This window comes from Mauremys mutica, chromosome 2 (assembly GCF_020497125.1).
Source record: "Mauremys mutica isolate MM-2020 ecotype Southern chromosome 2, ASM2049712v1, whole genome shotgun sequence".
NCBI classification, from domain to species: Eukaryota; Metazoa; Chordata; order Testudines; family Geoemydidae; genus Mauremys; species Mauremys mutica.
Genome location: NC_059073.1, coordinates 190,777,736 through 190,791,396, shown reverse-complemented (window position 1 = coordinate 190,791,396; position 13,661 = coordinate 190,777,736). Strand labels below are relative to the sequence as shown.

The window sequence follows — 13,661 nt, the reverse complement described above, 5'->3', positions numbered from 1 at the left end:
AATCTAAGAACAATTTAGAGTCAAAGTAACTTTTTAAAATTATGATCCAAACCTTGGTCACTTTACTCAAGTGTGTGATCTCGCTGATTTCAGTGAGAGAACTTGTATGAATAAAGTGAGCAATATTTGGCCCATTCTTTGTTTCCCCTTCCAGTATATCCTAGGATTGTCTCTTTTGCGTGCTCATTCTACAAATCTAGAGGGTTTTTTTTATATATATGCACCCTACACTGGGAAAAACTGGAGGGCAAAGAAGGCTTCTAACCTTTCATCTTTCCAACTTTTATTTTTGGTTTTCTAATTTCTCCTATGATTAAAAAAATCCCTGTAAATATTTTCCTCAAATTTTGCATTAATTTTCCAGGTTTTGTTCTAATGATCTTTGCACATATTCTTTGCAAAATTCATTAACTTTACCAGGAAGCTTCAGTTTAATGATCAGCACTAATGATAAAGATCTTACATTAGTATAACACCTTACATTCTGATGGATCAAAAAGTGCTATACAAATTTAATTTACTGATATGAAAGCTATTCACCTGGATCATTTCATCCACAACTTAAATTTCAACCATTCCTGGGGTGAAGCTTGAAGAACTATGTAAGAGTGTATTACACATTACATACTATTTAGAACAGGAAATGTGGCATAATTTCAATTGCAACTACAGAAGGAAGTTAAGTAAACCAAATGTAATTACAAAATTTGTAACTTGACCAAGATACTGTGTTAATACTTCTGCTGTTACAAAGAGTGTCATAGGGGCCTTTAGTAACAACAAAGAGCAGTCAGCCATTTTTTTTTCATCTCACTTGAAAGATGGAACCATGAACAGCACATAGACCCCCTTAACACTTTGCAGGGTTATATGTTTAGCCTTAACTCACAAGAAAGAGTGCCATCTAAGGATCTGATCCAAATACCACTGACTTAAATGCACTGTGGATAAAAGACCTCTAAATCATCAAGGCCGCTTTCTGCAGTATCACACTGTTCCTTGAAAACATCAGTCTAAAATGGTAAAACAGGTCAATCTTGATTAGCTTCAGAGAGAGCTGACAGAATAATACCATACGGTGGGTATGAATGACTACTCTGAAATTAAACAATATATAGAGCTCAATCAAAGTGAAAATTATCTTGAAATAATGTGTATGATTTGAAAATTTATCACATACCACAACAATCAGGACAATCTGGATGTATCAGAGCATTTATTCCATATCCTGGATAGCAGCGATTAACCCATACCATTTGCAGAGTACCTTCAATATAGTATATTTCAGGTAAGGGCTCAGAACGTTTCCCCAGCACTTCCACTTGTTGGTTAAAAAATCTCTCTATAAGGTCTTTTGCCTAAAGTAAAACAAAAATGTTATTAAATCCTCTATTCAAAAATAAGTTAAAAAAATGCTCTAGTGTACTTAAGGTGGGAGACGTTGTAGGGTACAGGATCTGAGAGATGCATTACTGTCATTATTGATCATTGGTGATGGGGGAGGGCAGAGCTGGCTGGCTAGTCTATCATATTTTAAATTTAGACTACTATAATTGTGAATTTTAATTTATGTGGAAGTGGTCAGAGGTTTGGCAGGCACTAATAGCTGTCATGAGTCAGAAAAAGTAAACATTACCAGCAAAAACATTCTAAAAATGAGTGACAGCCTTTCCTATAAAAGCAGCAAAGAGTCCTGTGGCACCTTATAGACTAACAGACATTTTGGAGCATGATGCATCCGACGAAGTGGGTATTCACCCACGAAAGCTCATGCTCCAAAACGTCTGTTAGTCTATAAGGTGCCACAGGACTCTTTGCTGCTTTTACAGATCCAGACTAACACGGCTACCCCTCTGAGTCTTTCCTATATTATAATAGGGATTTTCATGATGCGGCATCAGCAAAATAGACTCATGGGTCTTCCATCCACACAACTACTGACATACAGGATGAATCACACTTCAGATGCTCTTCTCACCCATGACAGGTCATCTGTTCAAGAAACAGATAATGCAAGCATCTCCCCAAAATTAAGCAAACTACAAAAAAAATTACACTATTGTAACTGTCAAATATAACATGGGAGATTATTCCCATTGCTGGAGTGGTTTCGCAGAAATCCAATTCTAGATAACAAATGTTTTTTCTCTTAATGAGAACTCCATGGTCTATAGGCTCCAAGTAGCAATGACCATCAAAGTAAGCCTTTTTTCAGTGCCGTGTGTATGTGTGTGGGTTACTTAACTGTACAGTAAGCGATGTTCTTAAAGATGTGTAGTCTGTATTTGTATTCCACAGCTGGTAGTTACCCATCTACAGCCTATGCACCAGAGATCTTTCTAGTCAGCACTGTCTGCTGGGGTCGCACATGCTCCATTCACATCCTTGTGTGCTCAGGTGAATGTATAAAAAGGTATACCTCAGTTCCTTCACCACTTCAAAAACCTGTTGTCTGAAGACTCTGAAGTAGGGATGGTGGATGGGTCATGGAATATGTATACTGACTACACATCTTAAAAAACATACAGATAAGTAAAGAATGATTAGTTTGTATAGCACATAAGAATGGCCTTACTGGGTCAGACCAAAGGTCCATCTAGCACAGTATCCTGTCTTCTGACAGTGGCCAGTGCCAGGTGCCCCAGAGGGAATCAACAGAACAGGTAATCATGAAGTGATTTTTTTGTCACTCATTCCCAGCTTCTGGCAAACAGAGGGTAGGGACACCATTCCTGCCCATCCTGGCTAATAGACATTGAGGGACCTATCATCCACTAATTTATCTAGTTCTTTTTTGAACCCTCTTATGGTCTTGGCCTTCACAATGTCCTCTGGTAAGGAGTTCCACAGGTTGACTGTGCGTTGTGATGGAGTTTTGAGAGGTATTATATCTGGATAATTCCTGGGTGTAACTGGAGTTTTGAGAGGTGTAATCCCTTGTAATCCCTAGGTGAGGCGTACATACACTCCATGCACCTGAAACTAGAAGAATTTTCATTAGTAGTGTCCATCGGTTTGTGCCTGTGCCCTTCTCCTCTTGCTCCCAATTTATGGTATAAGCAATGATGTGGACCAATTACTTCTCCTGTTCTTCTCTACCATGAGTAACCTTAAGATAATTATCTGAAGCAGAGGGGAAGCAGGGAAGTAGCATTCTTTCTTCTTCTTCTTCAAGGGATGGTCCCTATGTTTACTCCACTTGAGGTGATTCACAAGCAGTACTCACTGAGGAGGAGGGCATGAAAAGCCCTGCACTGATAGGAGGTATGCTCTGCTGAAGGAGCCATCTGTTGCTGGAGCCTGCATCAAGGTGTAATGCCTTGCAAAGGCATGCACAGAGTCTCATGCTGCTGCTCCTCAGATCTCTAGAAGAGGGATGTCCTGTAGTGAAGCTACAGAAACTGATTGGGCTCTAACTGAGTGTGCTCTCACACCCTGTTGGACAGGTGTGCGAAGCAAAGCAGGATGCAACTCAGAATGACTCTGAATGGAGATAGCTTCTCCTGTCATACATTCAATGGAGGAGACAAATAGTTTAGGGGATCTTCTAAAGGGTTTTGTCCTCTATAGGTAGAAAGCCAAGGCTTGTCAGACATCCAGAGAATAGTGCGTCCTATCCTCTCTAGTGGCACGTGATTTCAGGTAGAAGACAGGTAAGTGGATGGCCTTCTTCAGATAGTAGTTCCAAGATCACCTTCCAAATAAACTTAAGATGTAACCTTTGGAAAACTATCACTATGGAAGACTGTATACGGAGGGTCTGCCATAAGGGCTTCCAGCTTTCCTACTCTTTGCTGAGGTCACTGCAACAAGGAAGGCAACTTTCATAGACAGATGACTGGAGGAACATGAGGCCAAGGGTTCACATGGAGCATTCATTCAGGCGCAAAGATTATATTGAGGTCCCATATCAGCAACAAGGAAAGGCTCTGACAAGGTCGTTCAAATATTTCTCTGTAACTGGATGGATAAAGGCTGTATTGTTGTCCACCGGTGGGTGAAAAGCACTAAATGCTGCCAATTGCACTCGTAAGGAGCTGAGTGACAATCCCAACATTTTCAGAGAAGAGAGACGCAAATAGAGCTGAAATCTTGGAACCTTCTGGGGATAGCTGTCAATGCTGGCATCATATAGAAACACTTCTTCCATTTTGCTGTACATTGCTCCGTAGAGTCTCTTCTGCTGTTGCTAAGGTCTGACTATAGAGCAGCACAACACAATTGCTCTAAGTTTGTTGTCCACCCAAATACCAATCTACCAGCTGGAGAACTGCTTGATTGGGATGGTAGAAAGTGGTTTTGTCCTGAGTTAAGAGGTCTGATGGTATTTGAATGCAGATGGTGCGCAGTCACCTGGAGAATGCCATGAACCAGAACTGTTTTAGCCACATGGGAGCTACCAGGGTTACTGTCACTTTGTGCTGCCTGATTTTTCTCAAGACTTGCTGTAAGAGTGGATGAGTGGAAATGTACATTACTGCTTGGGACAAGAAACATATCCCCTTTGGAATTCTGGCCTTGGGCCATTAGAAGCAGCACGCCGGGCATTTCTTGTTCTCATCAGACACAGAGATTCTACAACAACGTTCCCCATTGTTGAAAAATACTCCACATCACCAAGTCGTGTAGTTTCCACTTGTGTTCTCTGGCCAAGTGTCTGCTGAGGCTGTCTGCCAGAGTTTTCTGCATCCCAGTCAGGTGCTCCATCTCTGACCAACCAGTTATCTAGAGAGAGGAATTCCTTAACATCTATTTTTCTGAGGTAGGTGGCTACTACCACCAAACACTTGATCAATACCCCTGATGATGCAGAAAGCCCAAATGGCAAAACCTAGCATCAGCAATGGTTGTTGTCTACAGTGAAACTCAGGTAGCATTTCTGGGCTGGGGGTATTGCAGTGTGAAAGTATGCATCCTGGAAATTAAGGGCAGTATATCAGTCCTTCTGATCTAGACAAGGGAGATCAAAGGGAGAGATATCATGAATCTGAACTTCTTGATGTAAACATTCAGGTCTCTGATGTCCAGTATTGGCCAGAGTTCCCCTTTCTCTTTCGGAATGAGAAAGTATCTTGAATAGAGCCCTCTCCCTCTTTGATGGGGGAGCACCTCTTCTATTGCACTGAGAGCTACGTGGGATTGTGCCTCTCTATTGAGGGGAATCACTGAATACAGATGGGGAGGATGAGGTGAGTAGCAGGATAAGAAAGGAACTGTATCATATAGACGATCTCTACCCATATCTAACACTCCATGATGAGAGATGTTGTTGGACCAGGTGTGATGGCAATGAACCTGATGGTTGCCAAGGAAGGGAAGCGGGGAAATATCAGAGGCTAAGAAACAAGAGGTACGCTGGCCTTGGACACAAAGTCACATTTCCTGCCTTGGGGAAGCAGGAGAGTGCTGGAATAGAGTGGTAGTTGCACCCAAGGACTTCCTTCTCGAAAACCTTTGCCTCTTTCTAGTGTGCTCAGGAGACCTATATTGGTAGCAAGGAAGCTGTCTCTCATGCAGTGGAAGCACAGTGTGCCTGAACTGCTGTTGCTTGAAGGCTGGGTGTAGACCACTAAAGATCCGAAGGTAGTTCTTGAGTCCCTGAAATTTCTCATGGCCTCATCAGTCTTGTAGAACAAAGAGCATCCTTCAGAGGGTAGATCTTCAGCCATGGACTGCTGCTTCTTAAGTATCCTGGATGAGGACAGCCACAATGAGTGATGCTTCATAAAAGACGGTTACTCACCTGTAGTAACTGGTGTTCTTCGAGATGTGTTGCTCCTATCCATTCCATTGTAGGTGTGCGCGCCGCGCGTGCACGGTTCTTCGGAACATTTTTACCATAGCAACTCCGGCGGGCCGGCTGGCGCCCCGTGGAGTGGCGCCGCCATGGCGGCTGATATATACCCCAGCCGGCCCGTCCGCTCCTCAGTTCCTTCTTGCCGGCTATTCCGACAGTGGGGAAGGAGGGCGGGTCTGGAATGGATAGGAGCAACACATCTCGAAGAACACCAGTTACTACAGGTGAGTAACCGTCTTTTCTTCTTCGAGTGATTGCTCCTATGCATTCCATTGTAGGTGATTCCCAAGCCTTACCTAGGCGGTGGGGTCGGAATGAGACGTGGCGGAGTGTAATACCGCAGAGCCGAAGGCTGCGTCGTCTCGAGACTGCTGCACCAACGCGTAGTGGGAAGCGAAGGTGTGGACTGAAGACCAGGTGGCCGCCCTGCAGATGTCCTGGATAGGAACATGGGCCAGGAAGGCAGCCGACGAGGCGTGCGCCCTGGTCGAGTGTGCAGTGAGTCGGCACGGGGGGACGCGAGCAAGCTCGTAGCACGTTCGTATGCAGGCCGTCACCCAGGAGGAAATTCGCTGTGAAGAAACTGGTTCACCTTTCATGCGGTCTGCGAACGCTACGAACAGCTGTGTCGAACGCCGGAAGGGCTTCGTTCGGTCAATGTAGAAAGCGAGGGCCCTGCGGACGTCCAGGGTGTGGAGCTGCTGCTCACGAGGTGAGGCGTGCGGCTTCGGGAAGAAGACCGGGAGGAAGATCTCCTGGTTGAGGTGAAAGGCCGAGACCACTTTGGGGAGGAAGGCCGGGTGTGGTCGAAGCTGCACCTTGTCCCTGTGAAAGACGGTATACGGGGGACCGACCGTCAGGGCGCGGAGTTCTGAGACTCGCCTGGCGGATGTGATTGCCACGAGAAAGGCCGTCTTCCAGGTGAGATAGAGCAGAGAGCACGTGGCTAAGGGCTCGAAGGGCGGGCCCATCATCTGGGCGAGAACCAGGTTCAGATCCCAAGTCGGAGCAGGAGGACGCACCTGAGGGTAGAGACGGTCTAACCCTTTGAGAAAGCGGGCTACCATTGGGTTGGAGAAGACGGAGCGGCCTCCTACAGCGGGTCGAAAGGCCGACAGAGCTGCCAGGTGCACCCTGAGGGACGAGATCGCGAGACCTTGACCCTTCAGGTACCAGAGGTAATCGAGGACGGTCTGGATGGGGGCTGAGAAGGGGTTAAGACTTTGCTGGTCACACCATAGCGCAAAGCGTTTCCACTTCGCGAGTTAAGTAGAGTGCGTGGAAGGCTTTCTGCTTTCCAGCAGAACTTGCTGCACCGCCGCCGAACATCCTCTCTCTGCTTCGGTCAACCACTCAGGAACCAAGCTGTAAGATGCAGGGACTGCAGGTTCGGGTGACAAAGCCTGCCGAGGTCCTGAGTGATGAGGTCCGGCCACAGCGGGAGGGGAATGGGATCCCGAACCGACAGCTCGAGCAGCATGGTGTACCAATGTTGTCTCGGCCAGGCCGGAGCGACGAGTATTACGCGAGCCCTGTCTCTCCGAAGCTTGAGCAGCACTCGGTGGACGAGCGGGAACGGAGGGAACGCGTAAAGGAGGGACTCTGTCCACGGCCGGAGAAACGCATCCGAGAGGGAGCCTGGAGCTTGACCTTGGAAGGAGCAGAACCTGTGGCACTTCCTGTTGGCCCGGGAGGCGAAGAGGTCTACCTGGGGAAATCCCCACCTCTGGAAGATTGCGTAAGCCACATCTGGGCGAAGGGACCACTCGTGGGAGGCGAAGGACCTGCTCAGACGGTCGGCCAGCGTGTTCTGTACTCCTGGCAGAAAAAACGCTTCGTGGCGAATCGAGTGGGTCACGCAAAGGTCCCAGAGGAGCAGCGCCTCCTTGCAGAGCGGGGAGGATCGAGCTCCGCCCTGTTTGTTGACATAGAACATGGCCGTGGTGTTGTCCGTGTACACCGCTACACAGCGGTCCTGAAGGTGAGTCAGAAAGGCGAGACACGCCAGACGGATCGCTCTCAACTCCCGAACGTTGATATGGAGGGAGAGCTCCTAGGCTGACCAGAGGCCCTGGGTGTGCAGGTCTCCCATGTGAGCCCCCCATCCAAGCGCCGATGCATCCGTGGTCAGGGTGATCGACGGCCGAGGAGGGCGGAAGGGAACCCCTGCGCAGACCGTCTCCGGATCCAGCCACCAGATGAGCGACTGGAGAGCGGAACTCGGCACCACCACCACCATATCCAGAGGGTTGCGCTGAGGGCGGTACACCGATGCCAGCCACATTTGGAACTGGTGAAGTCGCAGCCTTGCGTGGGTGGTCACAAACGTACACGCTGCCATGTGACCTAGGAGACGTAGGCAGCACCGCACTGTTGTCGTTGGAAAGGCCTGCAGCGACCGTATCAGGGAGGCCAACGTCTCGTGTCGAGCCCGAGGGAGGCAGGCTCTGGCCAGAGTGGAGTCGAGGACGGCTCCTATGAATTCCACTCTTTGAGTCGGAACCAAGTGGGACTTGTCGGCGTTGACAAGCAGGCCGAGGGACCGAAACAGATGCAGTATCTCGGACACCTGAGCCGCTACCAGGTCTTGGGTACGACCACGAATCAGCCAGTCGTCGAGATACGGGTACACATGGATTTGGCGACGACGGAGGGCTGCGGCTACGACCGCCATGCATTTGGTGAATACCCTCGGTGCGGTGGAGAGGCCGAAGGGTAACACCGCAAACTGGTAGTGGGTCTCGTTGACCAGAAAGCGCAGGTAGCGTCTGTGGGGGGGGTAAATTGCCACATGAAAGTAAGCGCCCTTCATGTCGAGGGCGGCAAACCAGTCTCCCGGATCCAAGGAAGGGATAATGGTCCCCAAGGTTACCATCCGAAACTTGAGTTTGCAGAGGTATTTGTTTAGCTCCCTGAGGTCTAAGATGGGACGAAGACCTCCTTTCGCCTTGGGGATGAGAAAATACCTGGAGTAGAATCCCCTGCCCCGCCTGCCGGGGGGCACCTCCTCGATGGCACCCACGCTCAACAGAGTCTGGACCTCCTGTAAGAGGACTTGCTCGTGAGAGGGGTCCCTGAAGAGGGACGGGGAAGGTGGGTGGAAGGGAGGGGGCGAAACAAACTGTAGGCGGTAGCCGTGCTGAATGGTGTTGAGCACCCAGCTGTCCGATGTTACAGAACACCACGCCTGAAGGAAGCGGGAAAGACGACTTGAAAACAAAGGGGATGGATCCTGGGGTGAGAGTGGTGCGCCGTCCTCGGGCGTCCCATCAAAAGGTCGGCTTGGGGCCTTGAGGGGCCTTAGACGAGCCTTGGGACTGGTTACGCCGTCCGCCTGATGGTCTGCGGCGGAATGGAGCCCTGCGGTTATTAAATGGCCGAGACCTGGCCTGCTGCCCGGGCCGATAGGGCTGCTGCCGGAAGGGACGCCTCTGAGTGGCCGGGGTATGCATCCCCAAAGTGCGGATTGCCACTCGTCCGTCCTTCAGGGTCTGAATTCGTGTGTCCGTTTTCTCGGAGAACAGGCCCTGCATTTCGAAGGGAAGGTCCTGGAGGGTATATTGTACCTCCGGTGGCAAAGTGGACGACTGCAGCCACGCAATGCGTCGCATGGTTACACCGGACGCCACCGTCCTGGCCCCCGAGTCCGCTGAGTCGACCGCAGCTTTAATCAGGGTTCTGGAGGCCAGCTTGCCCTCCTCTAGGAGGGCCGAGAATTCTCGGCGGGAGTCCTGCGGGGTCAGCTCTGCGAACTTCCCCAGGCATCCCAGGATATTAAACGTGTACCGGGATAGCAAGGCCATTTGATTCGCGATGCGGAGTTGTAGGCCGCCCGCTGAGTAAATCTTGCGTCCCAGCAAGTCCATGCGTTTGGACTCCTTAGACTTGGGCGCAGCTGCTGGCTGTCCATTACGCTCCCGGTCGTTCACGGATTGAACTACTAAGGAGTCCGGTGTGGGGTGCACGTAAAGGTACTCGTACCCTTTAGGTGGTACGGAATACTTTCTCTCCACGCCGCGTGCCGTGGGAGGGACGGAGGACGGCGACTGCCAAATGGTGGCATTGTTCCGCTGGATCGTGCGGATGAACGGTAGCGCCACTTTCACGGGGGCGTCTGCTCCCACGACATCCGTGATGGGGTCATCCACCTCCTGGACTTCTTCGACGGGTAAGTTGATGGCTTTCGCCACCCTCCGCAGAAGGTCCTGGTGCGCCTTCAGGTCAATAGGCGGGGGCTCTGATGGTGACGCCCCTGCTACCGCCTCGTCGGGAGAAGAGGACGAGGATTGACCTGGAAGCACCTCTTCAGGTGCCTGCTCTGCCTCTGGGCGGTCAGGTGCCAGCGTCTCATGCCCCAACGGCGTGCCGTGAGTGGCGGTCTGTGGCGTTGGAGACGGGGGTGGCCTGCTGACCGTGGCCACCGTCGAGCCCGGCTGTCTCGGAGGAAGGGGAGCTCCCTGTTCATGTTGGGCCCAGGGCACCCAAAATCCCCACTGCTGGGGTCCATGGTCCTGCGGCAGAGACCCCGCTCTGAAGTCTACCGCGCTGCCCTCAGGAGAAGCAACTGAGGGCTCCCTCGAAGGCCAGGGAGGAGCCGTTGCGGTTCCCGGGCGGACGTCCGGTGCCGGAGTAAACTGCCGCTCCGGTGCCGACGGACGGTGCCGGTCGTCCTGCGGTCTGATGGGCGAACGGGACCTGCGCGAAGCGCGGTGCCGGGAGCTCGACCGACGGTGCCGGGAGCTTGACCGGCGGCGCCGGGAGTCAGACCTGGATCGTGAGCGACGTCGCCGTGAGTGGCTGCGAGAGTCTCGATATCGCCCGCGACGCCTGGAGCCGGACCTGGTGCGGTGCCGGCGACTTGGTGACCGGGACCTAGAGCGCCGCCGGGAGTGCGACCGGTACCGCGATTGCGAGCGGTACCGGGACTGCGACCGGTGACAAGATGGGGAGCGGCGTCTCGACATTGATCGTCGTGCGGCTCGGCCCCGGTGCGTTGGCGACCGTCGTCTAGAGGGAGAACGGGAGCGAGAGCGGATCATGGTGCTCCGATCACCTCGGCCGCCAGGAGAAGGAGGGCGCATCATCAATGGCTTTCCGATGGACTTCACTGTCCGCACCGGCGGTGCCGGAAGCTGATGGCCCGTATCAGCAGTGAGGTCTATCAGCTCCCTCGCCGTCGCGAACGCCTCCGGCGTGGACGGGAGCCTCAGCTCTTCCTCGGTCGGTACCGGGGAGCTGGGCGGTGCCGGACTCGACGGCCCTTGCGGCACCGGAGTCGACGGCCCGGTGCACTTCTTGTGCACTGTCTCAGCCTGTACCGTTTTGGTCGGTGGCGGCTGGACTAACGGCTTCTGCTGCTGTTTCGCAGTGGCCGTCTTCGGCACCTTTTGCTTCTTCCTCGGGGAGAGCAAGCGGTGCCGGGTCTTTGGAGCAGGGTGCCGAGACGTGTCGGTACCGGAGCGGCTCGGTGCTGCCGGTGCGCTGCTCACGGAGGCCGGTTTCGGTGCCGGAGGAGCTGGTGCCGGCGGTTGGAGAGCCGACTCCATAAGGAGCTGTTTTAAACGAGAGTCCCGCTCCTTTCTCGTACGAGGCTTAAAAGCCACACAAATGGGGCACTTATCTGTCCTGTGCGACTCTCCGAGGCAGCGTAGGCAGGAGTCGTGCGGGTCACTCACTGGCATCGGCCGCTGGCAAGCCACGCAGGGCTTGAATCCCGGTGCTCCGGGCATAAGCCCGCACCGGGGCGGAAGAAGAGGGCTAACCCCTCTAATTCCCTAACTATTACACTATACAGCTAACTGAACAACTATAACAAGAAACTTTAACGAAATACTACAACTATATACACTAAACTATGGAGAAAAACGCTAGGGCTGTGGAGGTAAGGGAGCACTCCACTGTTCCTACTAGCCGTCACGGGCGGAAAGAAGGAACTGAGGAGCGGACGGGCCGGCTGGGGTATATATCAGCCGCCATGGCGGCGCCACTCCAGGGGGCGCCAGCCGGCCCGCCGGAGTTGCTAGGGTAAAAATGTTCCGAAGAACCGTGCACGCGCGGCGCGCACACCTACAATGGAATGCATAGGAGCAATCACTCGAAGAAGAACTGTTGCCATCATTGCCCTGAAGGCCATATCTATAGTATCCAATACTGCCCATGCTAGGATAGCTTGGAATTTACTCTTGTGATAGTTTGTCAATAAAGCATTGCATGGTACACCAGCTGAACTGGTGGTACTTTACTCAGACTGCTTGAAAGTGTAAGGACCTGGGGAGTAGAACCCTGGCCTGTAGAACCTGGAGCAAGTAATATTCCCACAATGCCACCAGAAGGCCTTGTAAAGGCATAGCCAGGGAGCACTGTGGAGAAGAGATGCTTCAGGAAGTACTTCCCATGAGACTCAGAGTGCCAGTACCCTGCAGCTCTCTGATTGGCCAAGTGTCCCTACTTAACCCCAGGCATTGTGCCAGGAAGTTGTCTGGGCAACTACAGAGACCTTGGCCTGATACCATGCTGGACTTTGCCTTGTCTTCTGGTCTCTGAATCACGTTGGCTGAAACTTTCCAAAAAATTTCAAAAAAGACATCCAACGTGGAAAATCCAAATGGTTAAAGTTTGGCAAAGTTATGAGCAACTGAACACAGGGTCTTATAATGGGAAGAGTCAGACAACCGGGTAATACCAACCCTCTCTACAATTTAGATGCCTGTTAAAAAGTTAACAACCTGGAAAAGGAGCAGCATAATGACAGAAGAAATTTGGTGTTGCCAAATGCAAAGTAATGTACATGGGATAGAACAATTTGAAATATTTATAAACACAAATCTCTTCTAAATTTACAATAATTTAGAGAAAATACCATGGGTAAATTTTCAAAAGTGCTTAAATGACTTAGGATTCTGAAATCACGTTTTCCAAAAATGACTTATGCAATCAGGAGCCTAAGTCCTATTGACTTCCAATTAAATTTAGGCACCTAAGAGCCAGAAGCACTTAATTGCCTTTGCAGATAACTGGAGTTGCCCACTCAATGCCTGGGTTGCTAGCCCATGACACCACCTGTGCTGCAACATCCACACCGTTATTTTTAGCACCCTAGCTCTAGCAGAGCTGATGCATGTCTGCTTACATAGGCTGGGTGGCACTCTCCTAGCTGCAGGGAAGACATATCCTTAGGCATCATTAACATTCTCAAAACCACAACTCATGTAGCACCTAACCTCTTAAGCACTTAAGGTTCCACTGGCTGGCATTCTCAAAGCTGCCTAAGAACTGGCGTGACCACATAGCTAATGAGATGGTCACAGCTATAGGTCAAGCCAAACCCCCAGATGCTCCAAAGGGGGATTCTCAAATTAAGTGAGGAAACTACTATCTCACCAGTAGAACTCGATCCCACAGGTGTGCTCAGAGCATGCCGAAGACTTGTTACCTGTCACAAAAAGCAGCCAGAGGCAAGCAGGTCAGGAAGTGTGTACATATTCTGGTGTAGGCAACTCTCTGACACCACATTCTACAGGCTATTACCCTCTGATCCCACTGAGGGGTACCAAAAGAGACTGCACCATCTGCTCAAGAAACTCCCTGAAGAAGCACAGGAACAAATCTACACAGACACACCCCTAGAGCCCTGACCAGGGGTATTCTATCTGCTACTCAAGAGCCATAAACCTGGGAATCCTGGATGCACCATCATCTCAGGCATTGGCACCCTGACAGCAGGATTGTCTATTTATGTGGATTCTCTCCTCAGACCCTACGCTACCAGCACCCCCAGCTATCTTCGAGACACCACTGACTTCCTGAGGAAACTACAATCCATTGGTGATCTTCCAGAAAACACCATCCTAGCCACTATGGATGT

General features: G+C 50.9%; 1 protein-coding gene across 3 annotated transcripts in view; it reads right to left on the bottom strand.

Moving 5' to 3' along the window:
* The window catches only part of LOC123365356 (zona pellucida binding protein), a 77,483-nt gene that overhangs the window by 14,298 nt on the left and 49,524 nt on the right, over positions 1 to 13,661 (bottom strand). For 2 of the 3 annotated variants that reach the window (XM_045008135.1, XM_045008136.1), the window contains exon 7: positions 1,181 to 1,358. The exons of the other annotated variant lie outside the window; for it this stretch is intronic. In XM_045008135.1, the coding sequence (XP_044864070.1) occupies positions 1,181 to 1,358 (178 nt within the window). The remainder of the gene's footprint in view (positions 1 to 1,180; positions 1,359 to 13,661) is intronic. 3 annotated transcript variants of the gene reach the window in all.